Below are 26,979 nucleotides of genomic sequence, written 5' to 3' on the forward strand. Positions count from 1 at the left end.
ATTCAGTGGGGATTAGGGAAAATATAATGTGGAGGCAGCAGCCAATGCTTCAGCTGATAGGTGCTCATACTATGCCTTATTTACATGTGGTAGCAGTGATCCTATCATCTGGCTATAGGGCAATGCCTAATTATCATACAGAAAAAACCTGGGGGCAATTTTACTGCAGGTAACTATGCCAAAGGTCATGTTTCAAATGAGGCCAAGTCGTGCTTGGCAGCACTTTCCAGGTAAGTCAGGCAGGAAGCCCCTGCTGAGAAAGGAGCTTACCTTAACAGCAGGGTTCCCCAACAAGAAGAGACTGTTGGATCCCCTGGAACTGGAGTTACAGACAGTTGTGGGTGCTGGGATTCAAACCTGAGTCTTCTTCAAGAGCAGTGTTCTTAACCATTGTGCTATATCTCCAGCCCCATGCATTAACATTTTCAACAGACAATGACAAAATCATGGAGTGAAATGTCAATATAATCAACTCATAAATTTCTATGTATGAGGCAATCATATATCAGCTGGATCTCAAGTGTTTTGTGACACCATTTTAGTGATTAAAAAAAAATAATGAGATGGACACCAGGCATGGTAGTGCATGCCTTTAATCCCAGCACTCTGGTGCAGAGGCAGGTGGATCTTTGTGAGCTAAAGCCTGGTCTACATAGTGAATTCTAGGCAGGCTGGAACAGGGGAGACCCTTTCAAACAAACAAACAAACAAACAAACAAACAAAAACAAGCCAAATAGAATAATATGATGGAATTATACATCTGACACATAAGAAAGATGGATGACAAAAATATTTTAAAGAAAATCACCAACCAAAAGGTGCATTGTATTGTCAACTTCCCTCCTGTTACAGAAGCTTCTCGAGTGTTTTTTGAGGGGGATGCATCAAAGACAACATCAAAATTGCACATATTGTTGTGCATGTGTAATCTGTTTCTCTAATTTACCGCCTGAGGATGTCTCTTTGGAGGTCCCTTCTTAATTCCTGGACTCTGATCTAACATTCTACTCTTTTCATTCATGGTGGTGCCAGAATTTGTCTTCTGTCCCCGGCTGACTTCTGATGCCCCCAAAGAATCCTGCTTTATCCCCCGAAAGCAGAAAGTACTATTGTGAAGCCTGGCTTGTATCTCTGTCCTTTCCCTCTCCAGTCCCACTGGGTAAGGGCTGTGTTATGTCTACATGTCCACTGCAGAATGTGGTACCAATGGTCACTGGCAGAGACTCACTCGGTGTTTGAAGACAGTTGCACTTTTGTAAGGTTGAACCACATATTTTCATTTTTTTTACCTGAAATGTGGCCAAATAGCAGCAGCTCCACAGGTCAAACTTACCTTTTATTAGGAAATAATTAATAGCACAAACTCTGAGCTCTGGGGTAGGGACTGGTGTGGTGTGGTGTGTGTGTGTGTGTGTGTGTATGTGTGTGTGTGTGTGCATGTGTGCATGTATGTGTGCATGTGTTCAGATATTCACATTTACTTTGAAACAGAAACCCTAATACAGGTATTTTCATTATTCTGACTCTCAAGATGTGTAAACTAAGACAGAGAGTGAAACCAAATATCTAAACCATCTAATGTTAAACTGCTAGTGTACAAAAAATTAAAAAATTAAAAATTAAAAAAACTGAAACTCTTCACCAATGTGTTATTATTTCTGAAATTGATTTTTGTTAGCACAAATAAACTCTATTAAAGATATCAATCTTAATTTACAGTTCTCTAAAATATAGCTTTAGCTCTTTCCACTGAAAAGTCAAGTGAGACAAACTGGCAGCACTGTGTACCTCTAGAATTTGATCTTGGTGTACAATGTCATTTCCAGGTAAAGAAGCAGGGCATCTTGGGAAAAATGGCTGTCATTAGCTATAGAGAGTTTGATTTATGCTCTCCTTAATGCTAAGGAGAGCATAAACGAAACCTAATTTTACTGTTCCCAGAGTGAAGACAGACTCGAAGACTTAAATGTGGTATCTCAAAAGCACTAAGAGGATGAACAGGAGCTCCCACTTAACAAATTTAGAGCAATTTGAATGAATATCAAAATCACCAGTACAGAAAGGATTAAAATGATAATCCATGGACCACAATGTGAAAAAAAAAAAAAAAAAAAAACGTAAAGAGATCCTAAAGGAGAAAACTTTTCTTTACAGAAAAAATGGCAGCTAGGAAACAAAGAAGTAACTACAGAGTTTGGAAATGAGTTTCCTGCATCCTGCAGCATCACAGCTAATTCAGGCAATGATCTCCAGTGAATGATGACACCACTCAGTGACAGTGTGTAAAGAGATGCTTCATGTGACCTGAAGGAATCTATCCCAGACTAATGGTGAGCAGGCAGTGCAGGGCAGGGTCCCAGGCAATCATCAAGCCTTTTTACCAACCTTGTATGGCAGAAAAAGCCTTCCTGGGGTAGATGTGAAAATTATTATAAAAATTAAATATATTTAAAACTATGGGTAATATGGCAGGAAAGTAAGGCTACTTCGGGGGACTAGGAAGAAATCACAGGAACTTTGCAAGGTTGGTGATCATGGGCTGAGTTGGCCCCAGAGTTAGTTTTTGGCAGACTTGAGCTTGGGGTTTAATGAGGTGAAACAGTCCAGACTGGTCAAGATATTGATACCTGGGCCTTTCACATTCAGATGGGATCCTGGAAGGGCTTCACGCTCTGGAAGAAATAGAAAAACTCCATCTAGCATAGGGCAATGAGGATGCCTGGCTTGATCTTGACTCAGATGGAAAGGAAAAGAAGAAAACAATTTCTTAAGAATCCCTGATCATAAGCCCACAATCACTCAGTTAGGTGTCCAAATTCATGCTAAACATATAGCCAAAGAAATCCTAAATCAAAATTTATTTTAAATTGACCTTAAATGATAGGGTTTCCATCTGGCAATAGTGAATTTGAATTCTCCCTGAAAGAACACATTTTAAATCCAAGCTTCACAAGATTCCCACCAATAAAGTTCAAAACATGAGTTCAAAAGAAAAACCATAAATGTTAACCCACAAAAATGATGTTTGTAACTAGCCTAATATCAAAACAGACCTCAAAGCCAAAAAAAAAATTACTAAAGAGCATTATTAGCTATCAAAAAGTGCTAACTCACCAGGGAGAATTAACATGTCTAGATATGCATGCCCCTGGAAAACTATACAGGTATCAAAAAGAATTAGGATTAGGTAGATAATCAAAAAATATGCACAGTCTGAGCTTTTTCTATGTTTTCACTGAGGGAACACTTCATCTAGTATACCACCTAATTGTGAATATCCCATATGCCCATCTTGCTAATTGCTAGATTCGGTAACAGCAAGACAAATATTTATAGGTTGAGACTGAAACTCAGAAATGCAGAAGCTTTGAACAACAGTTAGTAAAGCTATTTTCATGGACATAGATACTTGAGAAATAGTAAGTGAAAAAGAAAAAAAGCCAATAAATACGGTAAGAAATATGCTACAAGTTAGGAGAAAATATCTACCCACATCAAACAAAAATGAAACTCTTGATTTCCTTTCTGCTCTTCCTTCCTGAACTGTTTCTCACCATAGTACCCAGGGTCAAAGATTTAAAATTCTAGATCTACATGTACCCAATAAAATCACTGACCTTACTTTCCCTCATACCACATCCAATCCAACACCTTACCTGGTTGCCGCTGCTTTTGAAATAGATCTAAAGTCTTCACTACCACCTCATGCTTCAAGTACTGCAACAGCCCTCTGATGGTCTTCTGGAGCCTTCCATATGTCTATACTTCATCTAAATCACTGAGTCTGTATCAGAAACTAAATAACACCTACCCCTAACTTCTCATCTCCCTCAGAGGTGAAGCATGTAAGTTCTGAGTCACTTCTCTGGTCTCACATCACTCCTCAGGAAAAGTTTTATTTCTGTTCTCTCTTTGAAAAATTGTATTTCTTGTTCTTTTTGGCTTAGGTGATCTGTAAATATATCCCTAGGTCTGTTCAATGTCAGCTTGCTAGAAAGAGCATTCCCGGCCACCAAACTACAGAAACACCTCTGGTGTCAGCCCTCTGTCTATTCTGCTACATCAAGGTGCTCTTTCCTCATAGTACTCAGTACATGTAATGGTGCCAGACATATGGAAAAAGCTTCATTAATCTTTGTTTAGCAAATTCATCAATAGATGTTAACTGAGCAAAAATCTGGAGTCAGACAAAGTTGGAAATCAGCCAATTTCTATGTGAATTTGGGCAAAAGTTTAACCTCACTAACATTCCATTGTCTCATCCTTTAAAACAAATGAGTGTTGAGTGCTCAGTCCTAAACAGAACATCTGTGTCACCTCCCTCTAAGGCCCAGGAAACATCACAAAAAAGTAGACAGAAAATTGTAAGAGGTGGAAATAGGGAAAAGGTCTGTGAAACTGTCTTCTGGACATGATGTGGCTGATTTAACAATGAACACAGCACCTATAGCTACCTTTGTGGGACTTTCATAAGCTAGGAGAGTTTAAAGGGGAATGCTTTGGAGGAAGAAGGGGTCTACAGGAGTGGGAAGGAGATATGAGATGGCAGCAAAGAGTGAATATGATCACAGTACATTACAAATGTGCAAGAAATTGTCAAAATTTTTTAAAGTGGAATTTTAAATGGAAGATAATGAGGAAATGAAAATAAAATGTTTAAAATCTATATATAATTGTAATTGTATAAGGATAAAAATTACATGTACACACACATATTTAATAATGAATATGAAAATAATATGCCATAAATAACTCATTGGGGATTATAATCAGTAGGTATATGATAAATAAATTCTTTAAGATACCTTCCCACTATATATCCCACTCTTGGAGTCTCTGAGCAAATGCAGGGCATTATTTCAAGTCCATCTCAATGTTACATGAACAGGAAGTTGTTCTCCAAAGGTTCAATGAAATTCTCTTTTTTTTTTTCTTTTGAGATAGGGTCTCTTTGTAGCCCCAGCTGGCCTGGAACTCACTATGTAGACCAGGCTGGCCTCAAACTCACAGAGATCCGCCTGCCTCTGCCTCCCAAGTGCTGACACTAAAGGTGTTTGCCACGCCTGGCTCAATGGGATTCTTTGAGTGTAGCTTTGAATGTATTTTTCTAGGTCAGTTCAGAGTCCTGCCTGGCATTCATCAGCAATTCCAGTTATCAACACACTGGGAAGAGCACTTGTTTAAGTAATCAGATGAAGGACAGAATTATGGAATAGATCAATTAAAGAATCCTTTTGAAATTCAGATACTCTTTGAAACATTAATTTTGTATAATTTGAAAAAATATTGGCCATAAACAAGCCTCCTATTTCACAGAATATAAGAACCCAAAATATTAACTTTGAAGCCATTAGAAGCATTCAACTGCATTTACACTTTCATTGCTTTTTGAGTAAGGATAAATATCTGTGTTTTATAGAGTCTGATGACACTGAAAGAGAATACAATATTCTAGGTAACCTAGAAGAACATTAAGAAATGTCTAAACAAGGCAATGTTAAGTATTTTTCTTTCTTTTTTAAAATATTTTCTTATTTTTATTTTGTGTATGAGTGTGTGTGTGTGTATGTGTGTGCGCGCGCGCGCGTGCACACCTGTGTTACACAATGTCCGCAGAGGTCAGAAGACAGTGTCAGATCCCTTGGAACTGGAGTTACAGATGGCTGTTAGCCACCATGTTGGTGCAAGAACACCCGGTGCTCTTAACTACTGAGCCATCTCTCCAGCCCCCTAAGCAGTTATCTTTAAATGGCAGGATTGATCTCTTTTTTTCACTTGTAGGAAATTTATAGCAATTTGAATGAAACTATAAAGAATAGTGACAAAGAGGATAATTTTTGTCATTATTCAGTGAACACGGCATGTATCCCAGGTGTTTATTTCAAGTTCATGTAAGTCTTCTATGGGAAAAGCCTGTGAAAAGTCCACCTATGAGGAGTTTACGAGGGAGAGGTGACCTTTATCTTCCAGAGAATGGAGATGACAGTGATGGTGACGTTAGAACGTGCATGACAAAGTAATAGTTAGACTTTAGGTTATGTAAGGCGTGTTTTCACCATGACCCATGGGGGCAGGTCAGGATAAAGGTGATACAAAGAAAGACATTTAGATGGTTAAGGTGAGAAGGAGAAATAAGGTAACTGAGGAGTAAGATGAACTTCAGTATTTCTCAGGCCCTAAACACAGAGTCCCTTCCTAAACTGTTGTACCATTATTCATCTAGCACCTGAGAGATTAAACAGAAAAATTGTCCTTATTCCAAGTATTTCTATATATAAAATAAAATTCATCTAATGCATGTCAACATATACATTAAATATACTTTACTAAGTAAATTCACATACTTAGACATCAATTATATTAGAAAGTAAATAGTGCTTCAAGATAATATGCCTTAGTAAATGATCTTTCCATGGAGTTTTAGTTAAAAAATGGCCTAGTCTGAGGCTAAGGGTTGTATGATGAAGGCATGACAAAGACAGATCTGAACTTTTGAAAAATAAACCAGAGAAATTCAGAGCACTCGGAGGAGAGATACGCAATACAAAGAGTCCCAGAAAGAGACCCAGGAAAATAATGCAATGCAGAGATTTCAGGGGCTAATGAGTGGGGATTTCCAAGAGCTGTGACATGAGGCTGTGAGTTTCTAGCTATTTCCTGTGCTTCATTACCCACAGTGGTCCTTGTTCAACTTAAACACACCTATGCAATGAGATTTGGGCAATGCTGTCTTTACTGTCTCTTCAGGCTTAACTATGCAACAGTTTTGCCAAAAGGTTGCGGTTAGTTACATTTGAGACAGTTTTCATTTACATCTAGATATTGGAATCCAAAGATATTGTTCGATGATGCTTTAAAGTCTGATAAAAGTTAACATAAAATTTTCCATTCGTTAAGCAATTTCCAAAGACAGAGAGACCCGGCACGGAAAGTATACTTTTCTCACTTCCTAAGTAAAGATTGATACATTCAGTCTAATAGACACTAACAGCAAAGCAACCTCCAGTTTAAAGTCTGAACATTACTGTCAAATCCATCTTCATGTTACAGAGATTAATATCAGAAGGCCTTCAATCAATAAACCCTAACACTCAAGCTATCTAACAGTAAGTGCTTAAGAATGAAAATACTATATGTACAATTCTAATGACTGAACAAAAAACAATCAAATAAACCAAGGGAGGAAATCAGTCTAGATGAAAATATTAAACCTGTTGCACAAGAAACATTTAGGGTACAATTGAATTCCCTAGATTAAAATTAGTAAATTGATTAAACATTCTAAAATAAGCATACATAAGCAGAAATTATCACTAATGATTCCTTATGCTATCTGATGAGTAATATACATGCCAGGGAATATGTCTGAAACACCCAAAGAGCTAACACCATTACAGGAAGTCCCAACTACAAGAGTCCCACCACTACCCCCATATTTATAGGAATGCCATCTATTTCTGATGGAATGCCTAAAATCATAGGTAGAATCAAATGTTGCATAGACTATGCTTTCCACTATGCTTGCATAATTTTGGCAGTTTAATTCCTAAGTTGGGCACAGTAGATGAGCATAAATAATAAATAGGCATTTATGAAAACACCCTATAATAAAGTTGTTTGCATAAAGTTCACCTAAAATAACTCACTGAGCCAGGTATAAGAGCACATGCCTCTAATTCAAGCCATTTGAAAGGCTAAAGCAGGAGAATACTGAGAGTTCCAGGCCTACCTGGGCAGCATAGGAAGATCCTGTCTCAAAACCAAAACCAAAACTTACTTTACTACACTGACCCTTCTTTTTGTGATGATAGGTTGATGACATGATGCATCCAGTAGGAAATGAAACGATGTGAATGACAGGGCTTATGACATAATGTGAGGGTGTTTTATAATGGTTATTTGAACACAAGCACTATGAAATCCATGCCCATTCCCCAACAGCCAATCTAGTAACAGAGATGACAGAAACTGTGACTAGGTAGCTAAAGAGCAGGTAAAATGCAGCAAGGATTTGCTAGACAGAGGGATGGATGGACCACGTCTCAGGAGAATGGAATGGGAGGACACGAGATTTCATCACTCTATTTAGAAGGATGCCCAATTTAAAACTTATAAACTGTTTATGTCTGGAACTTTCCATTTAATATTTTTGGACCATGATTGAACTGCAGGTACCGGAAACCTTGGACAGCAAAACCGTGGCTAATATCAACATCCAGCAGATGAGCACTCCAGAAAGTCTTGTTAGCCTCTGTAACAACTTACTTAGCACCAACATTTAAACACCTTGAGTGATTCTTCACAAAGTCTTTCACTAACAGAATTATTTTTCTAGGGTGATTTGCAAGTCTTTTAATTCTGAATAACTTTGAAAATTTAAGGCATAAAAGCAAACAAACAAAGTAAGAGGAAAGAAGATATCAGGATAGTTGGGATCCTGGCCAATGAAAACTTTACTTCATGGAAAGAAAATAAGAAGTTCACAGTCTCATGGGGAGGATGGAAACAATCGCCCAAAACAAGAATCAGTGTGGATAATATGCAAATCACAGAGCACTGAAGAAAAAGGAAAGCAGTCGGCACTGGGTGAGGGAGCATAGCTGACTGCCTGTGAAAGTCAGATGGAAGGATGTATGCACGTCCGGGAACACCGAAGCTGTAGTGATTTTGCTTCCTGGTCTCCATTCTTAATTTCTTTGATATTAATACTTGAAGCATTGTTATGACACCTACATTTTCTCTAGTTAAACACCACGTCTAAACTATAGTAAATCAATATACAAACACACACACACATATATATATTTATTTTTTACAAAGCTATTCATTTTAAAGTCTATGATATGGATTAGTTATCAAATGCAAGATTTTTTAAATGAACTTGCAGGAGAATTGTTGGAGCTATTCAGAGGGGAGTAACCTAAGGAACACAAGACTATGGAGTATGAAGGCACCCTTAGCAATCTGAAGAACAATCACAGTGCCATTTAAATCTTCATTGAGTAAATATTTTAACTTCCTGTTCACAGCTTAAATCCATTATTTAATTCCGGGTCAAAATGAAGTAACCCAAATATGCACTCTGTTATATAAAAGGCCTAGAGGATGAAATTACATCTCTCTCTAATAAGGTCCTTTGAAATTCTATACTAGAGTAACTTAGCAGCCAAATTATTTTTCTACTGCTAATGCTGATTGAGCAGTAAATAATAACTGGGAGAAAAACAAACACATAAAGTAGAATGCTTCACACCTTTCTTGAGTGTTTTAAAATGATCCTGACCTGCCAACTTGAGCAGAAGTTCAAATGCAATTATTAATCAGCATTTACATAAAACAATACTTCTACATGTTTCTTAGGGAGGTGATTTTAATTTTCAAATGTTAAAATGCAGTTATTTAATTAACCTTTACATAAAGAGATAGTTCTGTGTGTTTTTCAGGGGGCTGATTTTAATATCCAAATGTTAAGAAACCCGAAGTGAAAGTATGTTTTCAAATTGTAGCACAAATGTTGAAGTCAATCAAGAACCCTTGCTGCTCTTGCTCTGACAGGAGGCGTAGACACTCTCAGTCCCTAATTTTGCTCCATAAAATAAAGAATTTGGACAGTGTAATCTATCCCTTCCGCCTATGCAGCAAGTCCTCTAGCCCTCACATTAAGTGTGGCAAGATGAAAAAAAAGATAAACTGGGCAAGAAATTCAATGCAAGATAACCGTGAGGATACTTCTAAACCTTTCCTCCTGTGGGGAAACCGCTACAGACTCCACGCCCTCCTACTCTCTTTTCATTTAATCAGTGGATTGAAAAATAAACATGGTCTCTCCTGCATCAGTTTACCATTCCCACGTTTTTTTCCTGATGTGACAAATCTGTGAATTAAAGATGTTAATAGGAAAAAATGGATAGATCCAATATTTTCTTTCTTATGTATAAAAATTCAAAACATTTGCTTTTTGTTGAAGGCAGAGTCAGGGTTGGGGAATGTGAAATAAACAAGGCATTTTTCAAGTGGATTTGCCTAGCAAGTAAGACTGTCATCTCTAGAGTCAGACTTCCTGGGTTAAAATTCTGCTCCTACACCCATGAGCAAGGTGGCCTCCTGGATTTTAATCTAGGAGACAGTACTCCTAATCAAATTTTGTTGTGCTAAATGAATGAGCTTATCTATACTTACATGTCATATGTATGTGTTTATTCATACACAGAGGAAGCCCATGGCACCCAGTACACATGACACAGATGCCGGGTTGGGCATCTGGGCCTCAGTCCCCAGGTATACACGACTGCCCAAGTGTCCACTATAGGCCGATGATAAGTAATGAAAACCAAGCATAGTAAGAAGTTGATGTTTGCTGTCTTTAAAACTCTAGTTTGTTTTCTTTTATGCTCCTCTTCCACCTTACTCTCCTAGCTCCTGCCAAGAAAGTTAACATGAGCTTTTCAACAAATTAACCCCTAAAAGGATTTCCTACATCCTGAAGTCAATTTTGACTACATCCAGAGAATCAATTTTGACTACTTGAAGACAAGCAATTTTTAACTCTATGACTTCCGTCTCATGCTATTATCAAAATTTGTCCCAAACACATCTGTAAAATTAAGTTCTTTTGTCTTTAATGTTGATATCCAAGGAATCTCACACAGCAGATCCTTCAAATAAGAGGCACTTTCATTATCCAGTGGTTAGTTTCTCTTATCTTCAGTTAATACATAAACATTCTATGCCAACACTCGGCCACAGTCTTAAATCCTACTCAATGACATACCTTTTGCTAAAAGAAAACTGAAAACGCCTCAATTATTCATGAATTTCAGATCACCTGCTATTTTTTTAAACAATGGCTATTGCAAATCTTTCTACTTCCTGAGCCCTCGATCCTACCCTGTTCCCATGTACTTCTGGATCTTGTGTGAACAGATGTAATTGGCTTCATTGTTCCTGAAAAAAACTAGGCATATGGGGGAAGCACCTTGGAATCCTGAAGGACATGTTGTTTAACATGCTCAGAGTCAGAGAGTGAGAGCCCTTCACCATAACGTTATCTTCTTTCTGTTCTTCAAGTCCCATTGTCCCTTGGACAACAAGCTGAACATATTACTCATGGATTGATGCTTTCTCAAGGCTTGTCATCAGCAATGCACAGGTCTCTCCTCAGCCACTGTCTTGTTTCTATTTCAGCCTCTCAGCTCCCTCTTACTTCCTTATCATCTTCTCAGTGCCTTTTCTTACCGCTAACCTGCATGGGACTTCATTCTTTTAATCAACAAATGGAGTACCCTCTTTCTTGGTCCCTGTGCTTGAACTATTGAAACATCACACAGTGGTAATCCATTCTCTAGAAAGTTAGCTCTGGGAAGGATTGACCCAGTGGTGCTTTTGTTTCCTTGTCTCCTACTTCTCAGTTCCTCCCAATCATTCTTCCTCACAAACATGGTCATCTCCTAAGTTAATTCTCATTCTTCTGTCATTTTCTTAGACATTGTTTCCTCTTGGAACATCCTGGAAAGAAAATACTGTTCTGCTCCCCATGGCTCAACAGGGTTTCACCAATTAATAGTTTGACATATTCTAGAACACCCTACATTCAAACACATCCCTCGCTTTTCTTACATCACTGATTCCTGTTCCTAATCTATGGTGTCTTTGAAGCCTGAAACTGCACAATAACCTTTTTCCTTGTTTATCTCCAAAACCTTCCCTTCTTCTTATTAACCCTGTCCAGTTAGTTTCCAGCTTCAGCAAGTTTTCCTCTTTCAGTTTCTTCCATTGGTCTCTTCCCCTCTGTCTTTCTTCCCTTGTCACATTATTAGTTTTGGCCACAGACTAACAAAACATGTTTAATAGTCTGCTGCAACCTTCTTCTATAGTTTTATTGGAACACAGTTTTGCATATTAAATTATCTGTGGCTGTCTTCACATTTCAGCACAATTGAGTAGTTCACACAGAGATTCTATTATGAGAAAATTAAACATAATATGTACTATCTTGACTTTTACAAAAAAGTTTACCAAACCCCAGTTCAAATCCTTGGAGTTCATATAGAAACTTCTTCAAGGCACCCTAAGTTGTCTCTCAACTCTTCATAAATACAATGGTCTTCTAAATTTAACCACATCCCCCTCGGATTTTCCTAGGCTACATTGCCTCCTAGAAGCATTCCCCAGAATGAAGACTTCCCAGTTCTCATTACCAACAAGGTAATTTTCTTGAAATACTATTTTAAATGTATTATTATTTGATCAAAAGTGATGTGGCGCTTTCCATTGCATCCAAATGAGGAATTTAGAAACAGAAGGCAACGTCCTCTAATACACCTCTGTGTGTAGCACAGCACTGAGTATTGTGCTGGCCACCCAGGTACATGACTACATCTCAGCTTGGCTCTAAATTCTTTTCTGTCTAGTCTTAGCACTTCTCAACTGTGTTTCTCACTCCCCACATCCTCATGCATATCTACTCTAGGTTCCTGGGCCAGTGTTTCATATATAGGAAATATATTATTTTCCTCATATTTCTAAGGACAGGATTTCTTGTATCTAAGAAAATTCATCCTACCACTTGAAGACCTATTGAAGGTGTGACTTAGTCCCATCTATAATCTTCTCTTGAACAGACATATCTTGCTGATAAGATCATGCTTAAGACTCTGTTCCATGTCTTCATCTCTCCATCTCGGGTCCCTCAGTGATGGTTTACAAAATGTTATATTAAAACTTCAGATAAACTGTCTCAAGTAGTTTGCAGAGTATATTTAAGTTTGTGAATAAGAAACTCCCTGAGGGGCCAGAGAGATGGCTCAGCAGTTAAGAAAACTGGTTGTTCTTGCGGAAGACCTAGGTTCGAATCTCAACACCCACATGGCAGCTAACAACTGTCTGTAACTCCAGTCCCAGGGGATCTGACAGCCTCTTCTGACCTCCGTGGGCATTGCATGACATGGGTGCACTTACATACATGCAAGCAATAAATGCTTATACATAAAATAAAAATAATAATATTTTGAAAAAGAAACTCCCTGAAAGCAGGAATAATATAGATCATAATCCTCCATGTTCCTGCCCTTTGCATAAGACATTAGGTAACGTGTCAAGACATTTTTTGATTGCCACAAAAAGGAAGGGGGTACTACTGACATCTAGTGGGTAGATATCAGAGATGCTGCTGAACATTATACTGTGTACAGGACAATCCCTCTACCACCACACACCACAAAGAGTTACTCACATTTAAGTACAGATTATGTTAGTGTGAAACACCTTCTGGTAGAGATCAGTTCTTTACTGAGACAGAATGCCTATACCACATCTACAAATACAGTAATGAGAAAATAACTCTGCTGGCTGAGAAACATTTCATTCTAAATATTTTATGGTTTGGGTAACTTTGATAGAAATCCCAAATACCAGGGCTGGAGAGATGGCTCAGCAGTTAAGAGCACTGGCTGCTCTTGAAGAGGACCCAGGTTTGATTCCCAGCACTCACATGGTGGCTAACAACTTCCATAGCTCCAGTTCCAGGGGATCTGACCCCCTCTTCTGACTTCTACAGGCATTGCACAACATGGGTGCACACACGTGCAGGCAATACACACAGGCACATAAGATAAAAAAATAAAATAAAATTTTTGAAAAAGAAATCCCAAATAACCGAATGATGTATCAGTACCTGTTCATAAACATATGCTGGTTATTTCTACTCCATTTTGTAGGTGAACTCAATAACCAACCAGAACTTAACACAATCAATTACTGGAAAAATTTGGAAGGAAGACAAGAACAGGCTACACATGGGATCATACACTCATGGAACAATTTGGTGCTTATGAGTTTGGGGCAGTGGGATCAAGCAGTCACCTTATATAACCAGTCATCTCTTGCTCCTGAAATTTCTAGTTATTCTAGGGTTTAATTCTTTTAATTTTTCTCTGTCTACACTTAACTCTTTCTGAAGTTTCACCAATTTCCTTTCTCTAAAGGCCAATGAGACACTAAAGTCCCCAAATTAATATGTGCAGTCTATCCTCTTGAGTTCCAGATGGTGATACGTCTTTCACCAACAATTCTCCTCAATGGCTAATAGCAGGGTGAATTTCACATGTTCCTATTAGTTTCATGAGAATATTTCCCTCATTTAGTGCCTTGGCAATCCAGATTCTTCCTCATTTATCACAGAAGGAAAGCCAAAGATATGTACAGAAGGATCTCACTATCTCTGTCTGGAAACGATAGCCATGTCATTTCTCCTCCCCTTGCACTTCAGATTGGAGCACGTTTATGTAGCCTGGTCCACATCAAAGGAGACTAGGGAATATGGAACGATACAACAGAAAAGAGAATCATGAGATAAGGTTGATAACAGCAGTGTCCCTGCCACCATGTCTAAAATCCAATTCCTAATCTCCACGCCAGCCTAGTCCTTCCAAGGCATCTCATCTCGGTTAACACAAACCTCATTCTTACAGGTCCTCAGGACAAAGGCCAGAAAGCATCTCTGGCTCCTTTCTTTTTCTCACAGCCCACATCCAGTGCATCAACAAGTCATCTTAGTCCTATCTTCAAAACAGGCCCTGAATCCATCAGTCCTCACCACCTACACTGCCACTTTATCCAATTTTCATTGGCACAGTAGCAACAGGATCATCTTTTAAAAATTTAAGTCACATCATGTCCTATAAAGCACTCAGCTTGGTGCCTTACAAAGAATGCTAGCTGTTTTCATCAGTGAACTTTTCTGTTTACTGTGTGCCCTTCAGCAGAAGTTATACTATAGTTATCTTTCCAATTTCTCAAGAACTGCTCAAAAATCCTTGAGCTCAAAACCCTCCAGTTGGAATAAACAACACTCAGAGAAAATGCTAAAGCTCATAAAGCTTTAAAACACTTTAAAATGCTAAAAAATAAGCTTTAAAAATCTTTAAAATGCTAAAGCTCATAAAGCTGGAAACACCTCTGTGCCCTCATCTATGTTATTTCCTATCACTGCCACTAGAACCAGCCTCCTTGCATAGATCAGGCTTATATCATGAAGATTTTCAGTGGCTTTTCCCTCTAACTGAAGCTCCTTTCCCCAGATGTCCACATGGCTAGCTCCTTCACTGAGTCTGTATTGTTACTTTTCTCCTGCTGTGATAAAATTCGTGACTAAGGTAATTTACAGAAGGAAGCATTTACTGCATTTGCTGCTCCAGGGGGTGAGAGTCCATCTTGGCAGAGGAGGCTGATGGAGCAGAAGCAGAAGTTGAGCACTCACATCTTCAAGTGTGCCCAGGAAGCAGAGAGAGAGAAACTGGAAATGGGCAAGGCTATATACTCTCAAAGCCCTCCCCCAGCAACATGCTTCCTCCAATACGGCCACACCTCCTAAAGGTTCTATGTCCTTCTCCCAACAGTGCTACCAACTGGGGGCTGAGTGTTCAAATACTTGACAGGGTCTTTGCACTATATCTGATCAGCTAGGCCTCCCTGATCCACCCCCCAAAATGCAGTGGTCGCTAACCTACCCAATCTCCCCAAGCACTTCTTAAGTTCCTTCCTGCCCTATTTGTTTTTACTCCTTGAACTTAAAAGTCTCTGAAACTTCATTTGTTTAGTGTGTCCCCTATACTAGAATACAATCCTTCAGGACAATAGTAATGTTTGCCTACTTTATTTATCAAGTACTTGTACTCCTTAAACCATGCTTCTAAATGCATCCATGTTTCAAAAATATTTACTAAATAAATGAATAGTAACTGTCACAACCTTATTCTAAAAAACTGAAGACTAGAATCCGATAGAATATCTTATTATCTTATGCTAAATTAAACTGTGAGGGTGAGACAGGAATTCTGTGATACTTTTAATTCATAGCTGAGCAAAGTTCTCATCTCAAAGATGAGAGTAAGTAACCCTTGAATAATCATCTATTGAGATTGCTGTATTCCATTCAATTTCATGCACTCTGCATTTTTAGAACTGCTCATTAAAGTGTTTTCTAATAAAGAGTATATAGTTGATTTGTAATTGTGGTGGAATAACTTACAATTCTCTCCAAGACCTATGGTATTTAAAGCCTTTGATTATCATTTAAATAAACTGCTGTCAAATTGATTTTTTAAACATATACTTTAAAATACTGAATGTACTGAAGACTCTGAATGTAATTTAAGCTGAACATCATTTAAGTTAATCAAAGCAGCCTGGATTTGGGCATACGACTCTGTAAGTTGACATTCCATCAGAAAAATTCTGCATCAATTTCACTCGGCACTAAGCCATCTAAGCCCAGCTTTGGGGAGTCTTCTTTAGATTGGATTTAAGACAGCCTGCCACAGGGTACTTTAATGAGGAGTCATGGGAAGCATTCAGACTGGTGCCATCAGTGTTAATTCTTTTCATCAATGAAGTTTTCTACTTCCTGAAGTTACATATTATATTTCTATCATAAATAATTATTTTATTTTAATTCATAAGGTAGAATTATTGGGTCCACATGATACCATAAGTTCAGGTAGGCAACTTTTGACACTCAAAGATATTCCAGATCTTATTTACCTCTATATAATAAAATCAAACTTCTCTGGGATCCTGACAGCTATCCAACATGGAGTCATCAGACATGAAACTCTGATGCTTCCTTCTTCCTTCCAGAGCCACAGGACATGACATGAAATTGCCAATGTTATTCTTCTATAGGTCCTAGCACAACACAGGCAGCCACTATACATTAACAGAAAAAAAAGCCTAATTTTTCTCCCTAGATCTTAGGAAATATCACATAATTAAAATCTATTTTCTACATGATATAACCCTCTCTTTTTCTATACAGGATGCCCATTCTGATGTTTGTGAAAAAGTTTTAACAAATCAAATTATTATTTTATAAAGTCATAGAAGTAAAAATTAATGGAATATTGCACTGATGTCTTATAAACTCATGCAAAATATAAAAATTCAGAGTTAAAATTGCTTTTAAAAGACAGAGTAAACCTTAATGTTTTATTAAAATTAAAGAATACTTAATTTAATTTCAGTTTAGATATTTTATTATAAAAACTGAAAGGATAATTGACAATTTGTGGTTAACAATAATTCTGAAATTGATTGGTTTTGAATACAATTTCATGGAACTTTGCAATATGTTGACTAGTTGGAAGGTATAAAAAACATGATTCTTGGGGCTGGAGAGCTGGCTCCACAGTTAAGAGCACTGGTTGCTCTTGCAGAGGACCTGGGCTCAATTCCCAGCACCATATCGTGGCTAACAACCAACCGTAACTACAGTTCCAGGGATTGGACACCCTCTTCTGACCTCCACAGTCATTGCATAACATGAGTGCACTTACACACTTGCAGGCAATATATTCATGCACATAAAATAAAACCAATAAAATAGTTTTTTAAATGCATGATTGTTTTGCTAATTTAAAGGTCAGTTTCTTTCAAGCAGAAACAGAGCATCAAACAGAATAATACCATTTTGTTTACAAGTGAATAAAATACATTTGAAGTAATAGTATCCAAATTGTTTTAGCCCTGTCCCCTAAGAATAACATAATAGAATAACTTAATTTTAGGGTTTTCATAATGTCATATGATAAAAATATAAAACTACCTTAAAATTAAACAAATAATTTAGTAGAGTTTTTAAATCCTTGCAGAAATTGGTGGATCTGAAGTTCTGCATCTAGATGTTACTAGTTGCATAGCTTGTTCTATGGCTAGACATCACTCCAGAAGCTGCAGAGGGAGGTAAAAGTTTCACTGATGGGCTAGTGGCTATAATCAGAGATAAATCTATGAGATCTCTAAGAAGGAAAAGCTGATGAATAGACAGTCATGTGATACTCTAAGAGGAAACAACAGATGAAGAAGATTAATTTATTAAAGTAGCTCTAGAATTGTATCAGATATCATTAAATTAATATGTTTGTTGCAAGCAAATAACAATTTAGTTCTGCAAATGTATACACTTTCTAAGAGCATTGTTTAAAACATTTCATGCACAACATGTATACAATGAATGTGAGTCAATTTAGAGATCATTTATTTATTTAAACATGCCACCAATAATGTAAGTGAATGGATTTAGTGACTCTGTTGAAATGTACGGAATGTTCAGGTCCTTAGTATATAACATTTAGAGAAGGTAATTCTATAGTGAACTATAAATTACACATTTAGTTTCATTAGTATTCATTAATATTTTATTATATAACATGTAATAATTAAAGTTATTAATATAACATGTAATACTTAAAATTAATAAACTATATTTCTTTTCAAGCCTTCTAGATGGTCATAAATTTAGGCCAGATTCTGCCTCACATTGGTCTGAATGAATTAAACAGAAAGAAAAATTACAGTAATAACCAGCTCCATCAAAATAGAACTTTCAAATATCTTAGTGTATAAGGATTTTACAGCCACTATAAAACATACTATGTACTGTCCCATTCTTCATCTGAATGCCAGGAATATAACATATTTCACGGTACCAAGGGAAGCATTGCTAAATATTAACTAAATTCATAGCTGTTTCCCTTAATAAGAAAAACATTTAAAAAAAGAATAACATTTTTAAAGTTAAATACTATAGTAAGATATAATTGGCTGTAATTTAAATACTATAACTTATAACTTACTTATACTGTAACTTAAATACTGTAGTAAGCTATAACTGGCTGTAACTGCTTCTAAATTAGCACCTTTGAAATAGAATTTTTGAACAGAATTTTAGAAAATCTATGAAAGTCTTATTCCTAATTGCTCTATAACTTTCTAGATGCTGTTAGCCAAATTGTAAAATAAAAGCCAAATACAATGCAAACAAACGAAAAGTTTAACTACCAACTATGTTTTGATCATATCCAGGTAAATTATGATATTATTTCATAAGCAATTCTCAAGTGTGAGTCAAATATAAATTCATGAGGTGATGTAGTATGAGAATAACAATTTGGCTTTCTAAAATTTGACAATCCATTTGTTAGCATGCATCATCAAAACTATATAAAAGTTTTAGAGAAAACATTTATCAAGCATCAGCAAGAATTGTGTCAGGAAGAGTTCAAGATGAACAAGACCCACCATTTCCCTCCAATAGTTTATAATCCAGTAGAGAATCAAGTAAACATAAAAGGTTTCAGTTCTGAGGGATGAAGACTAGGCTAGAAGTAAATGCCAAAAGGTTACAAAGGGTTGGGACAGCATACTGCAGAGGCTCTTTAGCCAAGCATGACTAACCCACTGTGGCCAGCCCAGCATGGATGACCCCATGTTGCTAGTGGGGTGGAGAGAAAGGAAGCAGCTTAAGATGGTTGCTCAGAGGGAATGAGCCCTAAATAAATCTGTAAGGATGACAGGTTATCCTGGGGGTAGAGGGAGGCAGGGAATCCATGTAGAAAATACAAATGAATGGAAACCCCAGAAAATCTGGAAGATTCAGATAACTGACAGAAACAAGAAATAAGACTGAGGAAACCATTAATACTTAATCTTTTGTGCTAGTTTACATACATGATCCTCTCTTTAGAAGGCAAGAAAGGGTTATAGAGGATAAGACCTAGTGAAATGATGTGACCAGGATACATTTTGGAAAAAGAAGCAACTCAAATCAGTACAAGGCAATCAAGAGTTAAAATAAAGACCCACAGCCAGGTGTAGTGGCAATATGCCTTTATTCCCAGCAGTCAGGAGGCAGAGGTACGTGGATCTCTGTGAGTTCAAGGCCAGCCTGTTCTACAATGCAAGTTCCAGACCAGCTGGGGCTATAGGGAGACCCTGTCTCAAAAAGAACAAAATAAAATCAAATAAAAATAAAGACGCACATTAGGGAGCCACATGTAGCACAGAGAACAGCTTTGAGAGAGAGAGAGCAACAATCAGGAACGGACAGACTGTTGGGGCAGAGCTGGTAAAGAGCAGAGCTATCATTTTCCGGACCTCACCGGCTAAGGACCTGATGATGAAGGCATTCACAGAGGTGGGCAATATTGAATTAAGGGTGAAAAGGAGGAAGATTAGAGGGGAGGAAAGCTGACAAGTTCAATTTTAATCTGCTGAGTTTATGGACTCATGAATCTCCAGGAGGGATGTCCAGAAAGGTGCTGTCTAGGGCAAGAAAGGAGTACTCATCGAATCGAAGACTGCCTGTCTCAAGTATTTGTGAGTGAGCGTGTAATATGTATGTATGTGTGTGTGTGTAGTATACATATATGTGTATAATGTATGTGTAAGCACATTTGTGTGTACACATATGTATGTACTTGTGCAGACATAGCACGTTTATAGAATCCATAGTCACTGCAGGTGGATGTTGTATTCTATTGATTTCCATCCTATTTTTTAAGACAAAATCTCTCACTGAACCTGGATTTCCCTAATTAGCTAGACTGACTGCCAGTAAGCTTGAAGGATCATATTGTCTCTGCCTCCTCAGCACTAGCATTACAAACACATGCCACCATGCCCAGCTTTTTCCCTGGGTGCTGGAGATCTTGACTCAGGTCCTCACGTTTGTGTAATAGGCACTTTACTGACTGAATCATCTCTCCAGTCCCTCAAGTATTTATAAAAGATGCTAACCTTAATGACTGTTTAAGTAAGGCATGTACAAGTACTTCATGCAACATGTTTTCATCATCCTCCACATTCTAGAGATGAGCAATAGTTTAAGTAATGTCCCAACGTTTATAACATACTTGACAGCAATCTGACTTTACAGCTCAAGGCTTTAACTACCATACTATGTTGTGTAATGCAAAATCCGTTACAGATTTTAGGGCAGGATAAAATCTAATATCTGGTACTTAACAGCTATTTGATCTTAACACTGTAAATGCATAGTTTCTTCACCTGTAAAATGGTAGCCTGGCAGTGCACGTCTTTAATCCCAGCACTTGGGAGGCAGAGGCAGGCAGATCTCTGTGTGTTCAAGGCCAGCCTGGTCTACATAGTGAGTTCCAGGACAGCTGGGGCTACAGGGAGACCCTGTCTCAAAAAAACCAAAAAAAAAAAAAAAAAGGTAGCCTGTAGAATTACACCACAAGGATACTCTGAAGATGAGGCAGATATATGGAAAGTGCTGGATGGAGATTCAAGAGTCATAAATTTCACTTACTGTTGTATCCATGCCCAGAGAAAGAATTGCAATTGAAGTAAAATACAATCTAAAAAATTTCCCTTTCATCTTATGAACTTTAATTCTACCCCATTTATCCTATATATTAATAACACTATATCACCTGTCAAAAAGTTTTAAGACAAATTTCACAAAATTTAAAGTTATTTAAGAATATAATTTAAATACATATCACTTCAATATAAAGGGATATTAGGTTTTGTTTTTTGTTTTATTCTGTTTTTTGCCTTATTTGTAAAACTGAATGACATAATAAGTGCTCTCCCAATGGTCAGGTAACGAGGCAAAGAGCCATGACTTGGTCAGACAAGATGAGGTTAAGGAGAGGACTGATGTTAATGGAGTCAAACACCAGTAAGAAGTCCCTACTCTGCTGCTTACCAGCCAAACCAACATGAGCAATTTATCAACAGTTCCATCTGCACACTTCTAGATAAATAGACTGGTCTTTGTGTAGGAAATTTAAACTCTACAAACTAGGTCATGACTAGAGGCTGGGAAGGCAACTCTAGGTTTTTGGTTCTTAAATCTGGCTACACAGTGCCTCATTGGGAACTTTAGAAGAACATGTTTATAAAAATCAACCCTGAAATATCAAGAGAAACCAGTTCTGGGCAATATTTTGTGAAAGGTTATCTGAAACCCTGAGTAATACCTCAGTCTCGTGTTAAATGTAAAAATGTATTTTCTTTAACTTCTACTGCATTGAAACCAATAGTCTCTTACAAGTATACATTCCTGAGATATGTACTGATGAATCAGCCTTTGGCTTCTCTGGGCCTTGACCTGTTTTAGTATTAAGGTCTATGTCCACAGAAACCCCTCAATCACTTAAAAACATGAACAGTTAGTCAACTAACACACACACGCACATACACACACACACACACGCACAACTTTTAAATGACTGACAGTATATTAGAATAAAGTTCACAGCACAGTCCTAAGGTGGTACCATTGTTACTGCTGACCTCCAGACACACAGTCACACTCACAGGAACTGAACCCCGCAAGAGCCATAAGCATGCAAAGGCCTGGAGAACAGAGAAAGTCAATGTGATGACTAGAATCCACATACCAGAGTCTAAGTTCTGCATATTTAAATTCAATAACCAGTATTTGGGGAAATTGGTTTAAAGTTCCTGGTTGCCCATTTTCAGTTTTGTCTACTGAAATGGGCCATTTTCAAGAAATGCAGACTCTTTGATCTCATAGTCTTATTTATAGCACTGTAACTGTTACATGTGTGCTGTGATGAGACTAAATGAAGCAGCAGTAAACACAAACTAGACTAAGATAATCCCTGTAAATGAAGTTGAAGTATGAATACCATTCCACCTTGCATCCCTGTCAGCATGGAAGAAGCCAGAGCAGTCTGCGTCCCGATTCCCTATTGGCAATTTGGGTGACTTCTTCAGAGGATGTTGTGATAAGAACAGGAGGTAGGAATTGGCTGGACAGTTATGGTAAAAAGACCCCAAAGAAATGTAACTGGTTTATTGGCTAAAAGTCAAAATGTCTTTGGGCCTCTTAGCAACATACTCTGTTCCAAAGGCCAAAAATGTCAAAGGTATTTGGGAGCTTTTATCTAATGGCAAAAAGATTTTAGGATTATTTATTCAGAGGGGGGAATGCTAGAGTAGCAAGAAGCCCCATAAAGAGAGAGAGAGAGAGAGAGAGAGAGAGAGAGAGAGAGAGAGAGAGAGAGAGAGAGAGAGAGGTGTGAGGAGGGAGATTACCAGCACCATCAAAACCCAAAACTCCAAACCAAACCCCAAACCCCAAACCAACCATGTTTGAAATTCTCAAATTTTTTTAAGTTAAAAAAAAGTATCTGATAGAAAACAAATTAAGTCAGTTTAGAATGGCACCTCTTCACCAAAATGCTCATTGCTTTGTATTTTAAAATGAAATTCACCATATAGACCTTTCCTAGAGCCACATTCGTGTGCACATGTATCTTGTCCTCAGTTGCCTGATGGAAACCTTAGACTTTAAGGTCAATCTTGCCCATGCAAGCTAAGGGAGTAGTCCTGTTTATGAACTACATTCTTGGTAATACATATGCTCTCTTTGCTGTGATGTCACTATATATCTGTCCACAAAACATCTTGGGTGACAGTCTATGCCCCTAGTAGCACACAAGAAAGTACTAGTGTCAATTGAGACACTACTAATGAGGTAGGAAGGAGGCCAGATCCAGCCACTCCCTTCAGAAGTCAGAATCCTAAAAGGATTATAACCAAGCTGCTACATTCTTAGTCCTGTGATAAATCTAGTAAAGTAAGGAAAGTCCAGGAGAACTGTGGTTTTCAACCATGAGATGAGCAACCAGCATTTTAATAATACCCTCCCTCAATTATAATTCCAATAGCCAACAATACACAAACCATCTAGCATTTTTGGAACAAAACATAACAAAGGAAGTGCATAAAATTGTTCAGACCATCTGAACACACAGCATGATTTCAACACCCTAGTCTTTCAACCGCTGGCTTTCCAAGTGAAGCATCAAGGGAGACATCAAGATGTGACATCATCATGAAGCAGGAACAGCACACACCGCCAAAGGCAGATTTTATAGCCTTGTAAGAGAATTCAAAAATCAGCAAAATATATTTAACCCCAAACTTTACTGAAAACAATATATTCCTTTTTGTATGCTTTGAGTAATCTTACCACAACGTTTTAAAGAGGAACTGAGATTAAAGGAAGACTTACTGATTGCTCATTTAGGTCCTGGGTGTCTTCCATGTGTTTCTCTCACTCTTCTTGCTACTCCCTCGTAGAAGCAGCTCCCTTCAACTAAAAATGGACTGTCTAAAACAAAAGGTGGAAACAAAAAAAAGGGAATGTTATCATTTTTAGGCATTCGTAGAATCACTGAAGCATATAAAGATTTAGCAATATAGCTGATGGGTAATACATAGGAGAACTTTGTGAAGAAACAAATCAGATTTGTTAATGCTGATTCCACATCTTACATATTAACAATCTTGTAATAATATCATGGTGAAGTTGGTGTATGTAAGCAGCTACTCAGGAATATCACAGAAAAGGAAAAGTATCTCGACAGCTTCAGAGACACAGGCTGTAATAAGCAATCAGTATGTTATTTTACTTAGAGATTTCTGTCTTTAAGTAATTGATAAGATTGAACATTGAAAACAATATTAATCACTGCATAATACCAACTGAGAAAATGCAGTGTGCATTTCAGTCTGGCAGCCTTTATAACACGAAAATATGTCCAGATTTTCAGATGATCATTTTCTCTTCTAAAGAGAAAGAGGGTAAAGTTCAGCGGTACATGCGCAAGTCCATAGGTTTGATCCTGAGAACCATAAAACAGTAATGCTATCAAAATGCACAAGCAATTTTTTAAGAGAATGAATATAAGCATTTAAGACAAAGAAATATGGGAAGAAGAAGCAGTCAACAGCCTACAGCAGGAATCAGATAATTACTCAAAAATAGAGTTAATCATTACTCCACACTATGCATTTCATTTTTTCTAGCCAAACAGGCATATGATTTTGGATTCCAAATACAGAAAGATTCTCTAATAGTAGCAAGAGAAGATAGCGCAAAAAGTCGGCGTGGTGGCACACGCCTTTAATCCCAGCACTCAGGAGGCAGGGGAAGACGGATCTCTGTGAGTTCAAGGCCAGCCTGGTCTACATAGTGAGTTCCAGGACAGCTGGGGCTACAGGGAGACCCTGTCTCAAAAAAACCAAAAAAAAAAAAAAAAAGTCAATTGTTCACCTGAGTCCTCATCTTTCTGTTTTTCAGTGAGTTAGCAAGGTTAAATGATGCTAAAACAGTTTTATAAGATCAGCTAAAACTATATATAGCACATAGTAAAAAATGAATTTTATAAACTGACTCTCCAAGTAGCCTCCTTAGCTTACTATAACTTTAAATTCCAGTGGCAGATTCATCTTTGTAAGGAAGACAAGGTTTATCTTCTGTGTGAGTTATCTACAGCATCTAGCTCAGTGTCTGACATACATGAAGTGTTTCATAAATGTTGACTGACACAGAAAATAACACAGTGACAAAAGCAACACTTCAGAATTCATCTGACACCTTTTTGGGAAATTTGGTCTCCTATATATGGCTCTATTAGGAAAAAGCTGTTCATCCCCAGTTTTCTGAACCATGACTGGTTCTATCTTACTGTGCATTAGGATAATGAGAAAATAAATATTTAAACAAACATTATTTATTAAGTGGAATATTGTAACTTTTCTCAAAATTCAGTATTGAAAATTATACAATGCTTTCCTACTCATTTGATGTATTCATAAATATAGTTTTAATAAAATTATCATTCATGCCAGTTAAATCTATTGACTTGCAACATAGCATGTTGTATTAGATTCCAAGGACTGTGGCAGCAGTGTTAAATCAAGACACTGGTAGACCTGTGTTCCCTCTGGAGGCTGTTGGAAAGAATTCATTCTCTTTCTCTCTCTCTCTCTATCTCTCTCTCTCTCTCTCTATCTCTCTCTCTATCTCTCTATCTCTCTCTGTCTCTGTGTGTGTGTTGTGTGTCCATATTTTCTTCTCCTTCAAGTAAGTATAGGGGTCATTGGATCAAGGACAGTTCTAAACAGTAAGACCTCATCTTAACTTGATTCAACCTACAAAGATTCTAAATCTAAATAAGGTCACATTCATAGGTACAGGGCTCAGGGTTTAAGCACATCTTTTAGGAGATGGAGTTCATCCATAATACATATTCAAATATCATAGCAAAATTAATTTTTTAATATTTTATTTATTTTTTACTTTCTGTGTATGAATGTATGTATGTAAGTGCACCCACATCACGCAATACACAAGGAGGTCAGAAGAGGGCATCAGATTCCATAGAACTGGAGTTACAGATGGTTGTTAGCTGCCCATGTGGGTGCTGGAAACTGAACCCAGGTCCTAGGCAAGAGTAGTCGGTGCTCTTACCCTCTGAGCCAACTTTCCATCCCTCTCACAGTGAAATTATTCTTAAGATGTGATTGCAAGGTTTAAAGATTATTTATCCAGAAGGCTACACAGATTAAACTAAGGATGCTGATTATCAGGAAATACTAAATCATCTTGCAGTGGAACACCATCTCAGGAGCTGTGACTAAGTTGAACAAAAGTAAAGACTTCAGGAAAGATAATGAAGCATAAGAGAATTAAACAATACTTGCTTTTTTGTTAACTGCCGATTCAGAATCTAGTTAATTTTCCATTCAGGGAGTGATTTGTGTCAATGTTCCATGTTACAGCAAAACACTTTGCTTTATATTTCCTTAAAACTTAGATTAATTGTTACTTAGCTTGAGTTTAATGGTAACATGATTTTTGTTCTTTGCCAAACTCACTCAGGTCCTAAAATATTATGAGTCCAGTGATTTTTACATTATTGAACCAAGTTAAACTCCCTTGGCTAATTGCAGACATGGTATTATTTTACATCATAATTTACCAATGGTTGTCATATTAAATCCTTTAACATTTAGTTTTTACAAATATGCGAGAAAAGGATAAGAACGTGCTTCAAATCAAGTAAGAAAAGAAGTACTTTATAATACAGATACAAAATTACGGACCAACAGTAACCTCATGCTGTTTTATGAGGCAAAAATCTAGTTGAGGCAAAAATCTAGTTGCCAGCTCGATCACAAGGCCTTTTCCCCCTCAAAAGGTGAGCTTTAAACAGCAGCAACAGCAACAACATCCATCATGTATGGAATTACTTCTCCTGCAGTTAAGTTTTCAATATATAGACAACTCATCACATTCTTTCCCTTAACTCATAAAGAAGTAAGCTATGTATACTATAAGCAGTATATATATATAT

General features: G+C 37.4%; 1 protein-coding gene across 1 annotated transcript in view; it reads right to left on the reverse strand.

Moving 5' to 3' along the window:
* The window catches only part of Eya4 (EYA transcriptional coactivator and phosphatase 4), a gene marked incomplete in the record, with an annotated part of 282,930 nt that overhangs the window by 228,641 nt on the left and 27,310 nt on the right, over window positions 1-26,979 (reverse strand). The window contains 1 exon segment of the mRNA XM_008822102.3: window positions 23,850-23,948. Within this exon segment, the coding sequence (XP_008820324.2) occupies window positions 23,850-23,882 (33 nt within the window).

This window comes from Nannospalax galili, unplaced genomic scaffold (assembly GCF_000622305.1).
Source record: "Nannospalax galili isolate Female #2095 unplaced genomic scaffold, S.galili_v1.0 scaffold186, whole genome shotgun sequence".
Lineage (NCBI taxonomy): Eukaryota > Metazoa > Chordata > Mammalia > Rodentia > Spalacidae > Nannospalax > Nannospalax galili.